Raw genomic sequence first — 25,207 nt, 5'->3', positions numbered from 1 at the left:
GACCAGAACTGTGACATGTTTTTTTTCTTTGAATTCTTAATGTGTTTAACATTGCTGTTGTAAATCTTAAATCTGTTTATAAAACAACAAAAATAAATAAACTATCATCCTTAATTTCAAAGGCTAATAAAGTGAACCATTGGTGGCAGGGTGGAGATAAGTTTTTACCAGAGTTGTAATAAATGCAACTCTGCTGATGCCTCTTTAATTCATATGTTTTGATTTTGCCCTAAAATTGAAAAGTTTTGGCGGGAAGTATTTCATACTTTTCATACTTCATACTTTCATATTTCACAACTTTTTATGGTCCAATTTGACCCAAATCCCCTTACTGCCTTGTTTGGTATTATTGCAAATGAAGATATAACTTTAAATACTCCTAACCTACAGGTTTTAGTTTCTACCTCTCTTTTAGCAAGAAGAGCAATCTTGCTTAAATGGAAGGAGTCTACCCCTCCCACACATCTTCAATGGCTATGTGATATTATGTCTTATTTAAATTGAGAAACAATCTTTTTATGATATCTGGGGACCTTTCCTAAATTACTTTTCCAATTTATAGAGTTTAATAGTGCACAGACTTTTATGTATATTTTTATCTTCTCTTCTTAAGCGAATGTCTTTTTTTCTAGTTATCCATTATCATCCATCAGCTTTTTTCTTTGGTAGTTGGCAAGTGGTTAACTTTTTTAAAAATTTTAAAAATTTCTTTTATGATGTATGACTTTAAATTTTTGATTACAGAGTGGTATACCTTTATGTGTTATGCTATAACATTTTGATCAATTTTATTACAATATATGAATGTACACAAGTTATGTTGAGATGTATCTATGTGTTGCACTCTGTAAATCGTGTTTTTTTTTCTTCTGAATAAAAATATTGTAAAAAAGAAGTTTTTACCAAAGCAGGTGTACACTAGCCTGCAGGTCACCCTTGGGCAAGGTGTAGCACCTGCTTGTCCCCTCCGATCAGGGTTGTGTGAAGCCATGGGAGCAGGTGGTGGATGGTCGAATGAGTAACTTGCGCATATCACAAGTCTTGGTTACATGACAACTGACACCAGGCAGACAATCTCTGAAGTGTATTGATAATGGATGGGATCACCAGTCTTGTAAAGGCACTGCCCTGAAGAAGGCAATGCAAACCACTTCTAAAGAAAAATTTACCAAAAGCAATCGTGGTTAAGATCATGATCTTCCATGTTAAACAACACGACACATAATAATGCTGATTAAAGTGACAAGGACATGCACCGTTAATCGAAGAAATACACTAAATGCTGGATGAAATCAACAGGTTCAGCCAAGACCCTTCCTCAGGACCCTGGAGAAAGGTCTCGGCACAAAACATCAACTGTTCATTCATTTCCATAGATGCTGCCTGACCTGCTGAGCTCCTCCAGCATTTTATGTGTGTTGCTCTAGATTTCCAGCATTAGCAGAATTTATGTTAGTCGAAGCATCATCCTTGTACAGACAGATCAAGTTACTTGTATATGTAGAACTTACTTTCCTATGCATGCTCATCTAAGCAAGCCGCATTTTTTCCCTCAGCATTAATACCTTCTACCAAATTTCAATACTTAGAAAGGAAATGCTGTCTCTTCTGTTGAAAGCTGCCACCTTCCTGTTGAGGAAAGCCGATGTTGACTTGGAAGAGGATGAATATAAGGCATCAGGTAGTGGATTTTACTCAATTAAAGGAGTAATTTGTGGTGTATTTTTAAAGAATGAATTCAAATATGTATTGGAGAATGTCACTATAATTGAAATCTAGTTGCCTAAAGATGATCCTTCTTACTGTTCAATGCTCCTCCTGCACTGATAGTCTTATTAATATTAGCACCAAAATGGAAGTGCATTCCTTTTTAGTGCTGTTCATGGGCTTTCCTCAATTTTATGCCGTATGGGTTATGTACAGTATGCAAAATGGATAATGACTTACGATGGGCTTAGAAAAAATTGTGAAATCTTGATATATATTTTTAAATAACAGTAATAACACTGATGAAAGGATGAGGGGTATATTTTATGTCTGACACTGGATTTGGCTAAAATATTGAAAATTCATTGTATTCTTCATCAGTTACCTTTTTACAAATTTTTTAGGATTTGACAATAATTTTAAGAAATATTTAGCAATTTGAACTTCTTTTTAATTTCTACCATATCCAATGTTTTTATGAAATGAAAGCAGAAAATCCTCGAAAGACCCAGTAAGTCACGTAGCATGTATGGAAAGGGAAATGAGGTTAGCATTTCAGGTTACAAATGCTTTGTTTTTAAAAAAAAACAACTGCTAGAAGTCTAACTGTTCGCTTTTCAAACAGTGAAGAGGGTGCAGAAGAGGTTTGCCAGAATGCTACTTGGTTTAGAGGGCATATGTTCTCGTGAGAGACTGGACAAACTTGGGTTGCTTTCTCTGGCATGGTAGTATCTGATAGATCTGATAGAGGTTTATAAGATTATGAGAGGCATAGACTGAGCGTATCTATTTCCCAGGATAGAAATATCTAATACCAGAGACACGTATTGAAGGTGAGAGGGGGTAGGTTCAAAGGGGATGTGAAGGGTAATTTTTTTTACTCAGAGTGGTGGATGCCTGGAATGTGCAGTCTGATATGGTTATAGAGGCAAATATATTAGAGGCTTTTAAGAGACGTTTAGATAGGCCATGAATATGAGGAAGATGGAGGATATGGACATGATGTAGATAGGAGGGATTTGTTTTTAGGAATTTTTTAAATTTACTTTTTAGCTGGTTTGGTACAACATTGTGGGCCAAAGGGCCTGTTCCCTGGCTGTGCTCTTCGATGTTGAATGTTTCTGACTTATTAGTTTCCAGCTCTCAGTATATCTCTGAATCTGCCAATTGATATTTGCCATTGTTGCATTTAGTCCCTGTGTTTCAGTACCCTTATTGTATTAAAAATAATATAATAATATATATTCTTAATATATTCTCATTATATTAAGAATTATCTTGTATTAATATAATGGGAATTGTCATAACGTTTAATGTTCTTTAGATCAGCTGCACGGTTTAGACAAGCCTTTTGAAATTGTTATATAGTGAAATATTATGCATGTTAGAATTTGGGTGACATATACACCAGTTATTTATTTTTCAATGGCTTTTGAAGTGCATGCAGTAGCTTATCTGAGTACTGATGCACTTTTCACTTCCTGTAGCTACAATCTTTATAGAATTGCATACCTGTTTCGAAAGTGCACAACTGTTACTGCTTCAATCTCTATGAACGGTTATACACTTGAAGGGGCTTCTTTTGTTTAATGAATTATCATTGTCACGGTGTTACCTTTGCTTTCATGACTGTGGGACCTTCATTGACAGGCCATGGGTGAGTCATTGAACTGGGATGTATCTCGGCCATCTTAAACCCTTTCAATTTTGGTGTGCACTCCTAGATCAGATTGGGAAATGTGAAGTGAGGACAAGGACACTGCATTTTTCTTCTACAATTTTTTAAAATTTAATTTTCAAAAAATTAGTGTTATTTTAAGTGTTGTTGGGTAAATCATTGAGAATAAAGTAAGTAACTTCCGAAACACTGTTTTTCAGATTGTACAGAATACAAAAATGTGCTTGGAGGTATTGTGACCAGGTTTTGTGGTAAATCTGGTTTAGTTGATGACTCTATCTATTTCACATTTGATGATGTGCTGGGAGGTGCTCCTTTGCAAGTTGGTCAGAAGGTGAACATACTGGCCCAAAAGAGTACACCATCTGGAGGTTGGAAAGCAGTCAAGGTAGGAAGTGATCTAGATTATCACTTATTTCCATTCAGACTATACAGAATTCTGTGTTTAAAAATGCATAATTTAAAAATTCTAACATTGTTTATTCTGCTTCTCACTGCAATTCTTGGATTGTAAATCTAATGCAGTGTGGAGGTAAGCATGTCAGCTTGGTCACTACATTTGGGTGTATTGCTTGGAATTTCCCAGAATATACTTTCATACAGAATGATCATGCTGGAAATCAGAGATGAGAGAAAAATGCTGAAAATATCTCTGTATCTGAAAATCCATTCTGTATCTCTAAGAATAAAAATACAAGTTTTGTCTACTTCAAATACAGCATCTTGGTTGTTGCTGTTGGCTTCATGCTCATTTGCTGCTCCTGTATGGTGGTGGCTGTCCATTGTGTCCAACAATGACAGGAGACCTGTGCAGGAGAGATTTTAAAGTGGAAAAACCGTAGCACTGGAGCAATTCCATTCTCTCGACCTCAGAAGTCCAGTTCCAGTGGTACAGCGAAGCGTAACAAACTGGGGTCTTTCTTGGTTGCAGTGGATGACCATGACATCTTCTGTGCCTTGTCATGTCCTTCGCTCTCCATGGAGCATTGTAGTACCTCCTTCCTAGCTTTGGATCTCACTGTAGATCTCACCTGCCCAGTCTACCAGAGCTGACTTTGCATGCTGGGACAGGTGTGTCCCTATATCACCAGGGTATGAGGCCACTGGCTACCCTCACCTGGTTTAGCTCACCTGTTGAAGGGGTGTATCGGGGTGTGGCTGCTGTCACATGCAAACAGCTGTTTGGAGCCACAGCTGAGAGCTGAGTGTCTGGAGGGGACCAAAAATGATTGAGCTGCCCCTTCACCAGAGGTGCTACCCCTCCCTGGACATCCTGTCAAATGTATGGTGATTAATAAACTGGACTAAAGCAAACAATGTGCTTTTGAGACCACTGTCATCATTCCTTCACCTCTGTCCCTGAACAGCAGTCTTGACATGACATCACCCATACTCTGTAGTCAACCTGTAATGGGTTGTGATCTTTTGCCTCCCAAATGGAGGATTGTTTTGGGGTCTATAGACTTTTGAGAATGGGGACTATATTTCTGCAAATACGAATTAAAACTATTTAGTCTATACAAGTGGGAATTAGGTAAAAACTTGTAACATAACACTTACAGAATTGAGGGAACAGTGGGTCGATTGAAGGGGGGATTAAGATCTGTAGGTCCAGGGTAAAGCTAGCATGAGTACAGTGAGATCTTTATTGCATGTAGAATTAGTACCTTTCAATGGAAGGTACTACACTACTACAAATCTTCACATCTGGCAAGTATGAAATGTCATGCCCTAACAGGCTTGCATGCCCTTGCAGCTGTTTCTCTTGCTATCAGTGGCAGCCAATTTAGTCAAAACAATTTTTTTTTCCAAAATTGCTTTCTAAATTATTTTTATGACGAGACGCTGTTCTCCATGTAGCAAACCCCATAATTAGTTTAATTGCTTGGTGTGGATTTCAGATACTGAGTGAAATTATCTCTGTGCACTCACTGGTGCCAATTTATTTTTCTCTGTTTACCACCTTTATGATATGTTAGCCTAATGCAAAAAAAGATTTATTTGCAAGCATGAGGATATCTTACTGCAGCTATCTGGGGCTCTGGTGAGGGTGCAACAGGAATATTGTGTACATTTGATTTCTGCACCAATGAAAAGATGACAGAGAATATGACACATTTTTGGGAGATTGATTCCTGGGATTAGGAATAGGATTAAGATTAGGATCTCACCTTAAAGCTTTAGTAGACTGGACCCATTGTTGCTATGAGTTTGAAAGGAAAAATAATCTTACTGAAACATACAAAATCCTTATTGACATGAATGATTTAGCCTGTGAAGTCAAGAAATTGCAATTTCAGTTATAGATTAAGGGGTCAGCCATTCAGAGTTGAGATGGGAAGAAATTTCTTTAAGAGTAATAAATCTTTGAAATTCTCTAGCCAGTGGGCTATGGACACTCGGTTGCTGAGTATATTCAAGACATACACTTGAGATTCTTCAGATGCTGGAAGTCCAGAGTAACATACAGAAAATGCTGGAGGAACTCAGCAGGTCAGGCAGCATTTATGGAAATGAATTAACAGTCGATGTTTTGGGCCAAGACCCTTCTTCAGGACTGAAGAACTGTTTATTAATTTCCATAGATGTTGCCTCACCTGCTGAGTTCTTCCTATATTTGAGACGGATGGATTGAGTTTTATATATAAAGTGAAATTGAAGGATAAAATAAGTAGCGGTGTGATTAGACTGTTTGGTCCCTTCTGCCTGCCTGCTTTGCCACTCAATATTGCCATCTTGGTCATTTCTCTTTAGTGTTACTTACTTGTACTAATCCTCTGGAAACGGTGGGGAACTGGGCCTTGTTGCATTCAAGCATGAGAGGAATTCCATTCTGATGGCCCTTCATTAGAACCAACCAGTTCTAATACAAAATGTAAAGGATGGTTAGTTGAAATTGCTATTGAATCCTAAGGGATATGAAGTATGTCGTCAAATGCTGAGCTGCTGCTCTTTGAGCTTATTTTTGGCACTTTCATAAAGTCATAGAAAAGTACAGCTCAGAAATGGGCCTTTCAGCCCATCTAGTTCATGCTGAACCATTTAAGATTCCTACTTCCATCGACCTGTACTTGGATCAGAGCCCTTCATACCCAAATCATCCACGTACCTATCCAAACTTCTCTTAAACCTTGAAATTGAGTTGGCCTTCAGACCTGTGTTGGTAGCCCATTCCACACTTTCATGACCCTCTGAGTGAAGAAGTTCCCCTCATGTTGTCCTTAAACTTTTCACCTTTCACCCTTAAGCCATGACCTCTCGTAGTCCCACCCACCCTCTGGGGAAAAAGCCTGCTTGCATTTACCCTATGTATGCCCCACATAATTAGCTAAAGACAGTGGTCAGAAAGGCAAAAGGCTGGAGAGTTGAAGTGATGGGCATTTGGATGTTCGGAGTCACCCTTGTGTTTTCTGCAAAGTAGACCCCCCCCCCCCCAGCTTTTCCCACCGAGTGGAGACTGTGATATGTTGTTAGCTGTTTATAGATGCTGCCTGACTCCTGAGCATTAACATCATTTTCTTCATCCCATCACCAAGATTTATTTTGTTCTCTTCATTTCATATATGAAGTGACCTCTTCAAATATGATTTGATTCCTGTGTTTTCTCATTTCCAATAAAAGGTCATCAAACTGAATCATTATCTAAGGAAATTAAATCAATAGTTGACATTACAGGCCGAGATCTTTCTTCAGAGATGCTGAAGAAGGACCTCAGCCCAAAAATGGCAACTGTTTATTCCAGGGGTCGGCAACCCGCGGCTCCGGAGCCGCATGCGACTCTTTCATCTCTGTGCTGCGGCTCCCCGTGGTTTGTTAGTTTTTGAAATGTAATTCGAAATTTGAAGATTATGGTGATCTTGTACAATCTAAAAACTTTGTGGAGACCCCATTTCCTGGCACATCCGAACCGGCTCACAATTAGCCACCGTTCCGGCTAAGGGAGATAGCCTATGGGGATTTGTGAGTACGTGTCTTTTGGAGCATCCGCGCCCACGGGGACGGGTTGAGGGAGGCTTTAAAGCAAGGCTGTTTAGTTCGAATAAAGTTACCTTTGACTGCAGTGTCTTTATTTTAGTGCTACACCGCTACAACGTGTTTTTTATCGCTATTAATATACATCACCACTGCCAATGCCTGACACCCGCCAGTGCGCGCTTTCTTTTAATTCTTCGATCCAAGGTAGGCTAACTATGGAGTAACCTTCAACCCAACGTCTTTTTTTCTGTGTTCAAAATGTTTTTGTTGGATGCAGAAATGTAATTTCGTTTTCTCTGCAGGAGTTCATCAATTTCATAAATGCAACACATTATAGTTTGTTTATACATAGCATAAAGGCAAAAAAAACCCCGTTGTATGCAGTGTTATTTCATTTTAAATGTCAAACGGGTTTTGTGGCTCCCAGTGTTTTCTTTTCTGTGGGAAATGGGTCCATATTGGCTCTTTCAGTGGTAAACGTTGCCGACCCCTGGTTTATTCATTTCCGTGGATGCTGCCTGACCTGCTGAATTCCTCCAGCATTTTGTGTGTGTTGCTTTGGATTTCCAGCATCTGTAGAACCTCTTGTGTTTATGAATCATTGTCTGCTTTTGCTACCACAGATGCTGCTCTGTTTGTTTTGTGTTTTTTTTTTGGCATTTTGTATTTTGTTGTTGATAATGCTGCTGTCTTGATGAAGTTAAGATGAAGAATGAACGTTGTGTGGATTATGGGTGTTGTTCGTGGCTCTCAGTGACTTGTAAATATCCAATATTGGACCATAAGATCTAAAATATTCCATTTGACACAATATAATTGTTGGCGCCTTGTCTGTTTGGTTTTATTCTTAATTTTTACGGTAGTTCAGTGACTTCTGGTGTAGTTTAGAGTCAGTCGTGTCATGAGTCATAATTGATAATTTCCTCCCCAAAAGATTGGCAAGACCCCTCCCACCGCAGACATTATTTCTTCTCCTTTTTCCCATTGGACCAGTTGCTGCCTGTCATTAAAATTTAATGTCACTTTCATGTTGTTCAAATATTCAAAATTTAATATTCCTACAGCTTTTATACTTTTATTTGCAGGTAGAACTAGTAACCAGTCAGTGGGATGAAAATGACTCTTGTGCAGCCTTTTCAGATCCTTCAGACCAACTGAGCTCTCACAAACTGATAGGCAAGATATCTTCATTTACCAGTGAAAATGGCTACATTAATGAAACCATTTATTTTACCACGGCAGATCTCTGTGAAGGTAAAAGTTCAGCATATTCTTTTATTAAGATGCCACGTAAAGTCCCAAGTTCTCTGCCAACTGCATCAGTTGAGAGTCCATTCCATATCTTAGTGTAGCGATAAATGTATTAAAAGCTTAAATTTACAAACTGACTCTGTGAGCAATTGATTGTTATTATTTAGTGCATTGCTGGTGTGAAAATAAATGTTCTCTGTTATTTGATAAGCTTTGTCTGATTTAATTCAGCACAGAGTAAAACATTTGATTACTGGAAAAGCATGCATGGAATGAGTGGTGTGCTGACATTCATTATAGCTGAAGTACATTTGTAACACCTTTTCAAACATTTCTTCATGCTCGAAAGGGAGGTTTACAACACAATTAAAGCCAGACAGACTAGCAGATCACAGACTTCATCCCTCAACTGTTGCCTAAGCAAAATCTGATTTTAATGTGGTTCCATCGCCCTCAGCTGGACTTTTAATTCAAGATTTGACAATTCAAAACTGAAGATCTGAATATAGCCCATCATTGAGCTGTGCTGCCAATTCTAGCTGTACACCGATTTTCCCCAGGCTTGTGGGCATTTTAATTTATAATGACAATTAAATTGCGATGTAATTTTATATACTCTGATAAAAGTTACCTAATGTGTATTGACTGGTGTTTTTGATTGTGCTTTTCTTTCTCAATCCTCTGGTATGTAATGTTCTGCAGAATTATTGCTGCTCTGCTTTGCAGGTTTTCAGCCTTTCAAAGGTGACTGGGTTCAAGCACAATATTTCATTGAACAGGCAACTTGGAAAAGTCAAGCTTTCAATGTGAAACCACTTAGATATAAACGAGTAGATAAAGTAAGTGCTTTAGAAAAAAACTTGATCATTGGGAATTAGATTTTTTGCATTTGAAAACTAATTTTATACTGTTGAGCAAATAGTATTTGTAGTCCATCCCCTTCAATTGCTTTCTATCCCATTAAAGCTGTAAAATATACTTTGCCTATGTTTATGGTGATAGGATTTGCAAATGCCAAGAGCATGCACCATATGCCACAAGCTCCTCTTCTATAGTCTCAAGCGTACTGGCAACACTCCATCAGTAATGTGCCTGTTTGAACCCATCCCTCCTTCCTTTCTCCAAGCAATGCAACATATCCTTAGTCAACAGATCAACCTGCATCCTTTCCCATCAAACAAGTACCAAACTATTTATTTAGAGATACGGCGTGGAACAGGCCCTTCTGGGCCACCGAGCCATGCTGCCCAGCAACCTTAGATTTAGCCCTACCCTAAACAGAGGGCAAGGTACATTAACCAATTAACCTACCAACCTTTATGTCTTTGGATTGTGGGAGGAAATCAGAGCACCCGGAGGAAAGCCATGCACACGTAAAGAACATGCAAATTTTATTACCGAGGACGCCAGAAATGATCAATGAACTCCAGCATCCTGAGCTGTAATAGGGTCACGCTAACTGCTACACTACCCATGGCATCCAATTTGTATGCATTTGATCTGGAAAATGTTTACAGCTGTTTCCAAGGTGGCAACATCTGTCTGGCTTTGCCATTCTTCCTTGCTAACCACAGTATGGGAGCAGTGTTTTGTGGCATATTTCTGTACTGTGGAGTGTACCATTTGAAAGACTGGTGTAAACGGATTGCATAATTACTAGATACATCAAAGTTCAAAGTACATTTATTATCATAATATTTATACTATATACAACCTTGAGATATTAGGCTGTGTTTAAAGAAAGTGAACCCTCGCAAGGCAGAAGGTCCCAATGGAGTACCTGGTAAGGCTCTGAAAACCTGTGCCAACCAACTAGTGGGAGCATTCAAGGACATTTTTGACCTCTCACTGCTAGGGGCAGAAGTTCCCAATTGCTTCAAAAAGATGACAATTATACCAGTGCCTAAGAAGAATAATGTGGGATGCCTTAATGACTACCGCCTGGTAGCACTCATATCATCAGTGATGAAATGCTTTGAGATGTTGGTCATGACTGGACTGAACTCCTGCCTTAGCAAGGACCTGGATCCACTGCAATTTGCCTATCGCCACAATAGATCAATGGCAGATACAATCTCAATGGCTCTCCACATGGCTTTAGACCACCTGGACAACACAAACACCTACATCAGGATGTTGTTCATCAATTATAGCTCATCATTCCCACAATCCTGATTGAGAAGTTGCAGAATCTGGGCCTCGACTCTGCCTCCCCTTGAAAGGGAAGAATTTTCCTTGTACTTTCCATGCCCTGGACTTTCATGTTTTTTTTTTGGCCTAGTGCTTTCCTCAGTAATATAAACAAGTAGTGGAAGGTCTTGATATTTATAACAAACGTAGAACAGAAATACAAGGTAAAAGAAGAGTTTGTTAAGAGAAAAGGTCAAGGTACAGGAATTTGTTTATTAGTTACACTGATAATTTCAGTTCATCCTTCATTTTTGTGATGAGAAACGGAGAGAGGAGCGAGGTGATTTGTCATCACTCTGTATATTACACATACAGACTGGTCTAAGCAGACCGGGGCCAAGCTTTTGCTCCACTTGAGCCCCCTCCAATCAGTATGATCCAATATGTTCCTACCCAACTTTCTTTTAAATCCATTCAGAATTTTGATCACAGTAAGCCCTTCAGAGGGAACGTTCACACAAATCAAATTATTACACAGTGCATTAAAGTAGTACAAGGCAAAACAATAATGATGCAGAACAAAATGCAATGGCTACAGAGAAAGTGCAGTATTTTGGTCAGCGGTGACCCCAACTTTAGTTCTGGCCTAAGTTTTGATTTTTTTTTTGCATCCTTTCTTTGTCCTTTATGAATTATAGGACAGCTATGTCATTCCAAATATGTTCTCTGTTGGGTCTGTGTTTACTCAAGGAAAGATGCTAATCAGTATGATGGTAATACCATTATACATCAATGGGTCGACTATAATTGTCTAGATTCAAAACTTTCTCTTTTAATGCTGAATTGCAGCATAAAAATAATCTGGGTATTTTTCTGGTTTCCTGCTTTGATTAAACATCCAGCATCTTTTTTTTTTGCTGTGTTTGTGTTAAGGTACCGATAACTCGAATGCTTCATCAGAGTGGTGTTGTGGATGACAACATTTTCTTCACTCTCGCATCTCTCCAGTTACCACTTGATTATGTTCCAAAAAAAGGTGATGTGATCAACACCGTGATTGTGGAGAGTAGTCAATCTGTTTACCAGTGGAGATCTTTATGTATTGCACCTGTAGAGAAAGAGAGGTGAGATGAGATCCAGCTTTGCAGTTCGACTGAACAACTTGCACGTGGAGATTTTATTACAGAGTTGAGGTTCTGTGATTTGGGATCAATTTGTTCAGTCTGTCCATTAAGTGTTTATTGACAAGTTGCCCATTTTAAGAGAATGTATAATTGGGTTTCACTTTACTTATCAATGGAGCATTCTTTTTTTTTCCCCATTTGGATATATTTATTTTACGATAGTCTTTGAAAACTACGTTGTGCTTATTTATAGCTTGCCATTTTATACCAAAACTAGCCTAGAAATTTGAAAATGACACTTCCTGTTATGATTAGTCGTAGTTCTGTTGTGAGTCTACCACATTGGCAAAAATTAGACAAGAGATAGTGGAAACACGTTTTTATTTCAATAAAGCGAGAAGTGCATCAAAGCGCAAGTAGTGATACCTTGTGTGATATCAAATATTATTTTATGTCCCAACTTTTTATACTTGTCTATGTTTTAAATAAGTTGTACTTCCAGTGAAGGACAACCAGTTCAGTGTAGTTAGGATGGTGCAAAAGCAGAGCATGGAAAATAATTGCAAATTCCAAATCATTGTCAAACAATCTGAAAGTAGCAGTCCCAATACTGACCCATGAGGTACACCACTAGTCACTGGCAGCCAACCAAAAAAGGCCAGTATCTCTCCTGTAACACAATAGGATTTTATCTTGTTAAGTAGAGGGTGTCCAGAACTAGATGGCACTGCCTCAAGATTAAGGGGCAGCCTTTTAGAACAGAGGTAAGGAGGAATTTTTCTAGCTCGAGAGTGAATCTGAGAAATGCTCTGCCACAGACTGCAGTGGAGGCCAAGTCCGTGGGTGTATTTAAGGCAGAAGTTGTTAGTTTTCTAATTGGTTGGGGCATCAAAGGATATGGTGAGAAGGCAGGTGTATGGGGTTGAGTGGGATCTGGGATCTGCCATGATAGAATGGCAGGGCAGACTCAATGGGCTGAATGGCCTAACTCCACCCCTATGTCTTATGGTCTTGTTCCAATTCTGAAATATACTTCTATCCCTTTCTCAGTTTTTCAGTGCCTTTAATAAAGAACAGAAATCTGGAACAAGTTGATTTGGAGTTATTCTCTGACAAAGGAGGACTGGAAGTTGCAAGGAATTTTGACTTTGGTACCATGAAGCATGGAGAGAAAAAAGACTTGATGGTGTGGATTGAGTAAGTCTGTGTACTTGTTATCTATAGGAAACACATTTTTGCATCCCCATTTTTCTTTTAAGTAAGACAGTTATAATATTTTTGTCAAGAATTAGATTCACTTTTATTTCAAAAATATATTGAAGAGACAGAGGTATAAGTGATTTGAATATGTTTTTAAACCGAATAAATAAAATGTCACCACTTCTGCCCAGTCAGTGTCCCAGATAAGCTCTGCAGAGTGATCAAAATGGGATGTGTGTCAGTCAGCCTGGGATTGAGCAAAACATTAAATATATTTGATCACAAACGAGAAAATTTGCAGATGCTGGAAAGCCAAGCAACACACACAAAGTGTTGGAGGAACTCAGCAGGCCAGACATCATCTATGGAGGGAGAAAAGTACAGTTGACGTTTCAGGCCGAGACCCTCTTTGGTCCAAAGAGTCTTCCAGCATTTTGTGTGTGTTGCCCTGATTTTTAAAAAAAAAATTGAGTCTGTTGAGCAGAACCAATAATATTACAGCAGGTCAGGAAGTTTCATCCAGAATGATTTTCCTGAAGGAGAATTCTTGACTTTTCTGGTACAGTTAAAGGTCACTATAATCTAGATTAGGTTCATTTTATTTGGAGTCCTGGAGTAGGACGCCCAGTACCGAATGGATACCATGACTTGTGTGTGACTATGAACTTGCAATATCATACTAAGACATACTAAAATCACAATTCATGGGTCAAAGCACTGTAGTCAATGATGCTACACTTCTTATAGCTTGCTGATAGTTACACTAGTATTAAATTGGCCATTGTTGTACCTTTTCACTCCTCATGGTGCATTGGGCGACATTTTTTGCCGTTTTGGTCACCTTTGACTTTTTTTTTTAACGAGGCTGAATTGCTAGCTCAACCCAGCATGGATGGCAAGCATACAATTTACAAAGCAATTTACAGTAGCCAAAAAATACGTCTTTGGATTGTGGATGGAAACTGGGTGGCTGGGGAAACCCATCAGGAATGTGCAAACTCCACACAGACAGTAGGTCGCTGTGTCTGTGAGCTGCAACTCTACTGACTGCTCTACTGTATAGTCCCCAGAGCAGAAGACCCTGTTGGACTAAGATTTAAGTGTTATTTTGGAGATGTAAGGTGATGGCCAAGAAGGAAGAACTTGCTTGGTCCAGGTTCTGTTATTGGACGGGTTTAAGAAGTATTGTTATTCTAGAGTCTGGTAGGGATGTATTGCCACTGTGCCACAACCCCCAAAGGAGGTGTAAGGCACTCCTTCTCTTTGCAAGCCTGCAGGTCACTCTTGGGCAAGATGTAGCTCTTGCTTAGTCCCAGCCCCAAGGGGTCACATGAAGCCATGGAAGCAGGTGGTGGATATCACAAGTCCTGGTGATGCGACCACTGTCACCAGGCAGACAGCCTCTGAAGAGTATTGATAATGTGTGAGACCTCCTGTTGCTCAGGAAAAGGCAATGACAAACCACTTCTGCAGAAAAATTTGCCAGGAACAATTATGGTCATGGAAAGACCACAACTGCTCACGTCATACAACATGTCACGTTATGATGGCTTTCTTTAATGCTGAGAGTAATGGAGGAGCTAGTCCATTTGATTTTTGTGTATTCTGTTATTTATCTGTTTTATTTTTAGGAACAAAGGAAAAGAGACTCAGACCCTTCTACACTATTCAGTGGCAGGATGGGTAAGAGAAAAACAATTCTTTTTCACATCACTAGAAGTGGTTCCTTCTGCATTATCCTGCAAAAGCACAGCCACACAACAACAGATCTTCTCCAGAAACATTTCGAGCTGTGACACAACTAGATCCCACTCATTATCTAAAGGCCTTGAGTCTGTTCTTTCCAGAACAACAGTTCAGCCTGATTCTAGTACCCCCTGTACAGCAGCGGGTCACATACATGAACCAACACCTCATGAGGATCAAGATTTGGAACACATTTCACAAGATATTCGGGCTAATCTGCCACCAGCTTCAATGGGTATGGGAAATCAGACAAGCTGTCTGAAAGTTAATGATGCTGTTGAAAAGATAAAACAGCATGTCTGTACAGATACAGAAAATCATGAAGCATCACGGCGCATACCTCCTGGAGGAAAAGTCTGCATAAGCCTGACATGTGAAGCAAAGTAAGAGTCCTTTTATTGAAAATATTTTATTACTGAAAGTACTTTTGATGTGCAGATAAATGACTGCCCATAGTTTAAAACAAAAAAGCAAACTTGAACTTGTAAACTATATTGGATGCATGTATTAGATGTGATCAAAAATGATAGCTCATGAAACAGACATTTGGCCAACATTCTCAAGTGGCAAATTCTAAGTTCACACCACATGGAAGTGTGGTAGATTTTCAAAACATGAACTCAATGAGTATTAGGGTAAATTATTGTCAATGATGTAGTCCAACTCTAATCAGTCAGTATGATTTTGAATTTTTCAGATATTACATGAAATTTAAATTATTAGAACAGATTATTATTTTTTTCAGTTGATCCTTAATTATTATATCTTAATTTTTTTAAACAGAAATCCTGGCCGTGGCAAAGATCTTCTCCTTCTTTATTTTGACAACTTTGTGATGGGTCGCTATGTGGTGGTAGATGTGATCAGTGATGAGGAATCTCTTCTTGCACCAAGTTCGCAATATTATCCCATAAAACCCAGATCCATTCAAACAAATCAAAAGGAGACAAATGCTAAGATCGTGTCTGTGCAAAATCCTAAGAGGTGCCGTAAAAATTCTTGGCTAATGTATCACACGTAGAATAATCGGCAGTGCTTGATCTCTAGTAGACTTATGAAGTAGTTTCATGGAATTGGTGTTCATTAGGAAGGAACTGGGTTGGGTGGATTGACATTCTCTAGTGTTTAGAAGAATTAGAGATGATCTTATTGCAGTATACAATATGGAGCGGGCTTGCCAGATATTAAGTCCTGATACAAGGGTTTCAACCTGAAATGTCCAGAGTTTCTTCCCTCACAGATGTTGCTCAACTGCTGAGTTCCTCCAGCAGGTTATTTGTTACTCCAGATTCCACCATCGCAGTCTCTTGTGTCTGCCTATTAATCCCTTCAGGGAATTGAGAGTTTGTATTACAGGTTAAGGGTGAAGGATCAGGGCAGATTCCAAATTTACCTGAATACACCTTGTTCAAGGGGAAAGAGGGGGAGGAATAAAGGAATGTAACAGTATAGATTAAGGAAAATACTGCAGTGCTTCAGAAGGAATTACCTAGAAATGATCCACGACAGTATCTGTCTAGTGTTAAGTAATAATTTAAATGTAGTTACATAACTGCAACTTTGGTGCAGATTGCCACCACTGGGAAGAGCAGATTTCCAGGATTTATTTTTTTTACAGAAGTTAAAGCAATAGAGTAGTGTAAATTATCCAAATATAGTCTAGAACAATAATGACATCAGTGATCTTGAATACATTCAAAACTTGCTTCATGACAATATTTCTGGCATTGCTAAACTTGGTTCTGACTGAAGCAGAGTGAACCAAATATCATTGGGGAGCATCTAGGAAAGAGCAGTTATAGTATCCTAAGCTGTCATTTTGAGACCTCTGTTGGTCAGGGTCAGCCATGGATGTTATGTCCTATCTGTCTAGATATGCATGTCTGGGCATTACAATATGGGGTGCAGGCTCCCCCTCTCTACACATCTGATAAATCCAAAGGAATGCCAGAGACCAATACAGTTTGGTACCACCAGCATTGCAGGACTTGCCAGTCGTTGACCTCAATGTAGGTCTGCCGTAGGAGCTTGAGCTCTAGATTTCCCTTGGGATTTACTCTTGAAGCCTTCCACATAAGTGGGTATAGCCACATGGCAACAGTGGTTTGAGATCAGAGTTTCCTTCGCCTGTATGAGCTGCCAATCACAGCTGAGCCCCATCTGCATGAAGTGACTGGTTTTAAGCTGCCAGCGCCTGTCACTAGAAACTGTTCTGCATCTTGGCAGCTAAGCCACACATGAAGGCCATCATGGACTTGGTTATCAGAGGCTAATTGAGGCAGAGGCCGTTGGAAGCATTCAATAGGTACAGGGAGCATGTCCCCATTATCACCCCCAGCTATAACAACCTTAAGGAATGTAAGCTGTCATATGAATTGCTATAACAAGACGTTGACCACTGGAAGGTCCACGAAGTTGGGGGGATCTCTGAGAACAGAAGAGTTGCAAATGTTGCATTGTTGTTCAAAATAGTTACTGGGTTTGTTCTTACATTGTACAAGCCAGGGGTTGGTGGGTGGAGTTGTAGAAATAATAATTATTTCTAATAACTGAACTAGCACATTAATTAGATAGCTCCACATTGATTAGAGAAAAGCAGCATGGATTTGACAAAATACATCAAAGTAATTTCATATATAGGGAGAAGTGCTGTCGACGTTTCGGGCTGAGAAGTAACTGAGGACGAGTGAAGGCAGTGTAGTTGATTAGGTCTGTCAGGAGTATTTGGTAAGGTGCCTTGTCATCAGTATTGAAGATCATGGATCTAAAAGGGCTATAGCTGTATGAATAGAGATATGTGGTTAGTAACAGGGAGAGGGTTGTTTTTGCACTGGAGGGTAGTGTATAGCAGGGACCCCCATAAGGACACTTTTTTTTCTTAACATAGATTAGGGGTTCCCAACCTGTGATCCATAGACTCCTTGCTTAGTGGTATTGGTCCAAAAAAGGTTAGGATCGCCTGACAAAGATCAATGGCATGGGCTCAAGTGTACAAGGCAGTTTGCTAAACCACAGATGGCACAAAATCTGGAGGTGTAGTGATCTATAATAGGACAAGTAGAATAGTAATAGACATCAAGGAGATGTAGTCAGCTAATGAAATGAACAGACAAGTGACAGAGGAAATGTAATGCTAATAATACAAAGTGTTTAATTTTGCAAGAAAGAATTCAGAGTCATTATAAACCAGAGGGTAGGATAGCATTCTGAAAGGATGCAAGAGAAAGGTTTGTGGTTATATGTGCATTTTTTAAGTGCAAATGTCAGGACTGGTTGAGAAAGTGGTTTAAGAAGTATTCAAGTTCTTGGACATTATAGACTGAGGATCAAGGATGTAATTATGAATGTTTATGAAATGCTGGTTGACTGACAAAATGTTTGTTGTGTATGAGTAACTTTAGGAATGCAATGAGGATGCAGAAGGGATTTACCAAGGGAATTCAGGTGATTCGAGCCAGTGAGGTGTCATCATGGAAATAATGAATGGGGCTGTGGGAAGTGAGGGCAGCTGGGTTACACCTGCATAAAGTCAGTATGGATTCAATATGTTGCAGCCATTCTGTGAGTTTTTGGGATTTTTTTTCTCTCCCTAGAGAACTGGATATTTTATCTTTTTCTTTGTGTGTGTGTAGTCACAGGATGCTGAGAAATCTCAGTAAAAGAGGATAAAGATAATTGAAATGGAGCTGAGATTGGAAGATCAGTACAGTCACTTTGTGAACGATAAGGAAGGCTCAAGGGCTAGTTGTGCATTTGTGTGCTGGCATATTTGTTGTGGTTTTGCTCACATCTTGCTTGGGTTTCACTCTTTAACTGTTAAAGGAAAATGGACAAAATGTCCGCGAAATGAACTGTGCATCTTGTGGATGGGGTTTACGGCATTGCACACCGATCAGCCAGAAATCTATTATTTCTGCATTATTCACATTAGTCTAAATAATTAAGTCCCTGCTTTCAGTGTAAATGTATTCATGAAAAATATAAATCATAGATTTAAATATAAAGTTTTTGTAATAGTGTCAGAGAGGGGAAAGTCCTACATGCTTCCATCAGGGGTGGGGTAGATTAAAAAAAGCTGTTGGGTGAGTTCAGTGTGTCAAGCAGCATGTGTGAAGGCATAGGATTGTAGACAGTTTAGGTTGAGACCCTGCATTAGCACTGAGTGTAAAGAGGTGGGGTCAGGTAGGAGGTGGCACCCACAAGGCAGAGGGTGAGGAGGGGATAATGAACAGATGAAGTTTAGTGGATGACTAAAAAATGTAAGTGATAGGTGGAGACCAATAGGGAACAAAATATCAATGTAATGAGAAGGGGAAGGAGTGAATGGAACCTCATGACTATTTGGTCAAATGGGAACAGTAGGGGAGGTGGTAAGGATAGCAAACTGAATGGTTGGTCTAAGTATGTAGGTGATCAGCAGATGGATCCGCTGGATGTGAGAGAGGGGACCAAAACTAGATAACTGAGCTGTGAGGTAGGGGTAGGTTAGTAAGAAGAGGATCTGTAAGAGGACCTGGGTGGATCAGGAGAACAAAAGGAAGAGACTGGGAATTAATCTGAATTCGAAGTTCACGTGGTTGGGTTGTACATTCCCCAGGTGAAATGAGGTGCTTTTGTACATTTGGTCTCACCCCTGGTGGAAGAGACTGCAGATGGACAGGTCGGTGTGGAAATGGAGAGGAGAACTCAATTGGCTAGCAAATGGGAGCTCAAGATGGTACAGGTGTCCCCCATTTTTTTGAACGTTTGCTTTACGACACCTCGCTGTTATGAAAGACCTACATTAGTTACCTGCTTTCGCTAACAGAAGGTGTTTTCACTGTTACAAAAAAGGCAGTGCGCCCCGAACAGCCAAGCTCCTCCCCCAGAACTGCATTCTAGCCGGTATTGCTTAAATACGTGCCTGTGAGCATCTGTGCTGTATGTCAATTTATTTTGGGCAGCCGTTAGCAAGATGAGTTCTAAGGTATCGGAAAAGCCTAAAAGAGCGCATAAGGGTGTTATACTTAGCGTAAAACTAGAATTAATAAAGTGTTTGATTGTGGTGAATGAAGTAACGATATAGTGAGTTTGGCTAAGGGTTTGTGGAAGTTGACGACGAAGATGTTGAAGAGGTTTTGGCATCCCATGACCAAGAACTGAGAGATGAAGAGCTGATGAAGAGAAAAGGATAAAAATTGAAACCGAACGCAGTAGTGAACAGACTGAAAGTGAAGTCGTCCAGGAACGGAACAGGAAGCAACTGCGTGAGATTTTTGCTGCGACTGACAACGCTGCAATGATTGCAGAAAAGTATGGCTTTAATTTTGAAAGGGTACGTAGGTTTAGGGCGGGGGTCGGCAACCTGCGGCTCCCGAGCCATTTGTGGCTCTTTCACCTCTGTGCTGCGGCTCCCTGTGGCTTTGGGAAATAACTGGTCAGTATTTAATTAAAATGTATTTTATGTTAGTTTGTTAGCTTTTGAAATGTAATTCTAAATTTGAAGATTATGGTGATCTTGTACAAACTAAGTGTGGCGACACATTTCCTCACAATTAGCCAGCATTCCGGCTAAGGGAGATAGCCTACGGGGGTTTGTGAGTACGCGTCTTTTGCAGCATCTGCGTCCATGGGGGCTGGGTTGAGGGAGGCTTAAAAGCAAGGCTGTTTAGTTCGAATAAAGTTATTCGACTGCAGTTTACTGACTGCGTGAGCACACCGCTACAACGTGTTTTTATCGCTATTAATATACGTCACCACTGCCAATACCTGACACCCGCCAGTGCGCGATTTCTTTAATTTTTCGATCCAAGGTAAGCCAACTATGGAGAATTCTAAAAAAAGAAAAGTGACTGAAGAAAACAGAACGTTTAATGATACGTGGACAGATTCATTTGCTTTCACTGTTGACGAGACTGGTTTACCGGTATGCTTAATATGCAATGAGAAACTAGCAAACAACAAAAAGTCAAATGTCGCAAGGCATTTCCAGAGTAAACACGCAGCCTTTGCTCAAAAATATCCGGATGGAGATGAGAGAAAAAAAGCCGTTTCGGAACTGATGCGGAAGGTTGATCTGAGCAAAAATCATTTCCAGAAATGGATGAAGTCTGGAAAATCAACGACATACGCCAGTTATATTGCCGTCAGGAAATAGTCAGGCACGGGAAGCAGTTTACAGATGGTGAATATATAAAAGAATCTTTCATTAAGATTTCAGAACATCTATTCACGGACTTTAAAAACAAGAGTGAAATTGTGCAGAAAATCAGGGATATGCCCCTCTCTGCAAAGACTGTCAAAGACAGAACCATAAAAATGGCAGAAGACATCACAAGACAGCAAATTAAAGACATCAATTCAGCTGTGGCCTACTCGATTGCCTGTGACGAGTCTAAAGACAAAGGTGATATTGAACAAGTAGCGTTGTTCTGCCGGTATGTAAACTCTGCCGGGCCACAGGAAGAACTGATTGAGTTGATACCTCTAAAAGACCAAACACGGGGGGAGGACATCTGTGAGGCTGTCTTGAATTGTTTAAGAGCCAAAGGAATAAAGACCACCCATCTGGTGTCAGTAGCTACTGATGGGGCTCCGAATATGACGGGAACGCACAAGGGATTTGTGGCTTTACTGCAGAAGTCGCTGGACAGAAAGCTGCTGACTTTTCACTGCATCTTGCACCAAGAGGCACTGTGCGCTCAAACATTTCCTCCGGAATGCACAGAAGTAATGGATGTTGTCATTCAGATTGTCAATAAAATAATGGCAAAAAGTTTAAATCACCGTCAATTCCGTTTGTTACTGGACGAGATGGAAAGCGCATATTCTGATCTCCTGCTGCACAACAAAGTCCGGTGGCTGTCCAAAGGGGAGGTGCTGAAACGCTTTGTCGCGTGTCTGGAAGAAGTGAAAACTTTCCTGGGCAGCAAAGGGCTCACCTTTCCTGAGCTGGAACAGCCAGAGTGGCTGGAAAAGCTACACTTCATGGTAGACATGACAGCGCACCTGAACACGCTGAACACAGCTCTTCAGGGGAAAGGACGCACAGCCCTGCACATGTTGGAGGATGTTTTGGCATTCGAGCGCAAGTTGACAGTGCTTGCCAGAGATTTACAGAAAGGCACTTTGTCTCACTTCCCCAATTTGAGAGAGTTCAAACAAGGTCACGACATGATAATTTCGGAGTATTTACATTCTGCAATCATCGCAATGCAAACATCGTTTGGGAAACGCTTCTGTGAGTTCAGAGAGGAAAAAAACACGTTATCCTTCCCGGTCACTCCCCTAAGCATCGATCCTTCCCTACTGAATACGACTGCATTGGCAGGTGTGAGTCAACCTGATCTTGAGATGGAACTGGCCGACATAGCCGACAAAGACATATGCGTGTCCAAGTTTAGACGCTTGACAGCAGACCTTGAAGATGTTGCCCGTCAGAAGGCCGTTCTTGCTCAGAATCACAAATGGAGTGATATTGAAAACCTTCCAAAACTGAACAAACTTGTGTTCGAAACATGGAATGCTATGCCCGACATTTGTAAACATGAAAAAGTATGCGCTTGGAGTCCTGTCGATCTTTGGATCCACATATGTATGTGAGCAGGTGTTCTCCAACATGAACTTTATTAAAAACAAACATCGCGCACGCCTCACAGATGACAGCTTGCGATCCTGTGTAAAGATGAAGGTGACGTCATACAGCCCTGATGTGCAGACGCTGTGCGCTGAGGTCCAGGAGCAGAAATCCCATTAACCAAGTATGATAAATATTTTAATTGCCTATTATTTTATGTATATTCATATTTTTTCATTGTTCAGTGAAATAGTCCTTTTATTTTTCAGGCTGACAGCTGGCTGATGTTATTTTTGGTTTGCTGCTGGCGGCAAATTTAAGTTTGGCGTTTTTCATAAATACAAGAAGGACTCAAATAGACGTTGAGTATTTTACTTAAAAGTAACCTTCAACCCAACGTCTTTTTTTCGGAGTTCAAAATGTTTTTGTTGCATGCAGAAATGTAATTTCGTTTTCTCTGCAGGAGTTCATCAATTTCATAAATGCAACACATTATAGTTTGTTTATACATAGCATAAAGGCAAAAAAAACGTTGTATGCAGTGTTATTTCATTTTAAATGTCAAACGGGTTTTGCGGCTCCCAGTGTTTTCTTTTCTGTGGGAAACGGGTCCAAGTGGCTCTTTCAGTGGTAAAGGTTGCTGACCCCTGGTTTAGGGCATACTTGCAGGATGGTTTGAGTGCTTACAAAGAACTGAATGATAGAAAAATGCGCAAGGCTAAGCAGGCAAGCATACTGTCGTTTTTCAAGCCTGCCACAGCAGACGATAAAACTTGACCTTCAGCATTGAGGCAGGCAGACATAGAAGATAGTGGCCTGCCTGCCCTGATGGAAACAGACGATGATGAGATGACACCCCAGTCTCTTCTACCTCTCACCACCTCAACCTCCGACGACTCAGCCTGACACACCATCATCAGTGTGCTCACTGTCTTCCCGATTCCGGTAAGTGAAACTACACTGGACATAGATTCTTTCTACTTTATATAGGCTGTGTATTTTTATGTGTTATTTGGTATGATTGGGCAGCTTCATAGCTTAAAGGTTACTGGAAAGAATGTTTCTGCCAAGAGTGCTTGCACCGAGTCTTTCTGCTGAGAGCACTTGCGTGAGATTTTTGCTACGGTGGACAGTGCTGCAATAATTGCAGAAAAGTATTCCTGCTTTATATAGGCTGTGTATTTATCAGATCATTCCTGCTTTTACTATATGTTACTGTTATTTTAGGTTTTATGTGTTATTTGGCATGATTTTGTAGTTTATTTTTTGGGTCTGCGAATGCTCACAAATTTTTCCCATATAAATAAATGGTAATTGCTTCTTCATTTTACGACATTCCGGCTTATGAACTATTTCATAGGAACCCTATACCTTCGAATAGCAGGGGAAACCTGTATCTGCATGTAGAACACAGGTGCTCGACAAAGCAGCTGCTTGGTCTCACTGACAGGAGGCATGTAATGCAACAGACAAAGCTGAAGGAAGTGCATGAGCCCCTACCTCACTTGTAAGGGCTGTTTAGGTCCCTGGGTGGAAGAATGTATTGGAATAAAGGTATCACCTCCCATAGTTTCAGGGGTTATGTCTGGGGAGTGGTAGGGAATGAACTAACTGGGGAATGACAGTGGTCCCTGCAGAAAGGAGTGGGAAGTTGCAACTAGCAGAAAAGACAAATGATGATATGCTGGATGTGTAGGCTGGTAGGTGAGAGGTGAAGACCAGGGGAGCACTATTCTGACTGATGAAGGTGGTGGCGGGTGGTTATGCATAGCTCAGAAGTACAGGAATTAGAGGGGATGTAGGTTAATGCTCAATCAACCACAATAGTGAGGAAGCCACATTTCCTGGGGAAGGAGGACATCTTAAATATCTTGGAATGGAAAAGCCTCATTTCAAGAATAAATTTGGGTAAAGTTTTGTTGCTTTTTAGCTGGAGTAAGATTTTAAATAAAAAGTGTGATGAAGTAATTTAATCAGCTACCCTGTGGATTTAAGTGATTTATATCTACAAGTAAATTAATTTGGTTCAAGAATAGAAAGCTGCATTAGAAAGAGTGGGTTGAAATAACTTCAGAAGAAACCGAAGCAACAGATAAAGATGTCTGGCAAAAGCCAGTAAGACATTTGCAGTGACCTAATAACCAAAAGGTGCTGGAAACAAGACAAGTGATTTTTTTTTGCTTAGAGGAAAACATAATTTTCTTACATCAGAATAAATAGGAGTGTGAGTTAGCTGGACTCAGCAGGCCACAAAGCATCTACAGAAAAGGGTGAACAGTCAACATTTTGGGCAGAGAGTTCCTTCTGCATTTTGTGTGTGTTGATTTGTATTTCCAGCATCTGCAGATTTTCTTGTGCATGAGTTGGCCAACAGGCTCCCTCAAACCTGCCCACCACCATGGGTTTATGGGGAGAAGAGAGAAAATTGCAGAGGTTCACTTCCTTCTGGGAGATAAAATTTCTACTACCTCAATTTTAAATGACCAGTCCCTTATTTTGTAGTGCCTTGTTTTGATACTTTCAGTGAAAGCAGGTCAACACCTCTGTCAAGCTCCCTTAGGAATTCATATATTCAAATAAGGTAGCCCCCCTCATTCATCTAAACTCCAGCCAACACTGATCCAAACTGTCCAGGTGAATCTCCTTCGGTCTGTCTATATTTCTTGCAGAGACAGTGGTGAGTGAATAGGAATTGATAAGATTGTTCTACAAAGGTCTACCCTAGGCCCAGTAAACTAAACAGCCACCTTGTCTGCTACACTCATACTTTAAATCAATGAAATAAATTTCAATTTATAGTGACGAGTGGGAAAACTAATTCAGTGATGATGCTGAGAAGAT

At 40.1% G+C, this 25,207-nt stretch overlaps 1 protein-coding gene across 1 annotated transcript in view; it reads left to right on the top strand.

Annotated features, from left to right (window-relative positions):
* Positions 1-1,596: 1,596 nt before the first annotated feature.
* The window catches only part of mov10l1 (Mov10 like RISC complex RNA helicase 1), a 74,650-nt gene continuing 51,039 nt past the window's right edge, over positions 1,597-25,207 (top strand). Inside the window, exons 1-8 of the mRNA XM_059988486.1 lie at positions 1,597-1,681; positions 3,586-3,773; positions 8,446-8,614; positions 9,338-9,450; positions 11,675-11,865; positions 12,916-13,062; positions 14,697-15,194; positions 15,595-15,795. Coding sequence (XP_059844469.1) covers positions 1,597-1,681; positions 3,586-3,773; positions 8,446-8,614; positions 9,338-9,450; positions 11,675-11,865; positions 12,916-13,062; positions 14,697-15,194; positions 15,595-15,795 — 1,592 coding nt within the window. The remainder of the gene's footprint in view (positions 1,682-3,585; positions 3,774-8,445; positions 8,615-9,337; positions 9,451-11,674; positions 11,866-12,915; positions 13,063-14,696; positions 15,195-15,594; positions 15,796-25,207) is intronic.

The sequence above is a fragment of the Hypanus sabinus genome, chromosome 13, assembly GCF_030144855.1.
Source record: "Hypanus sabinus isolate sHypSab1 chromosome 13, sHypSab1.hap1, whole genome shotgun sequence".
Lineage (NCBI taxonomy): Eukaryota > Metazoa > Chordata > Chondrichthyes > Myliobatiformes > Dasyatidae > Hypanus > Hypanus sabinus.
This window is presented reverse-complemented; position numbering and strand designations above follow the sequence as displayed.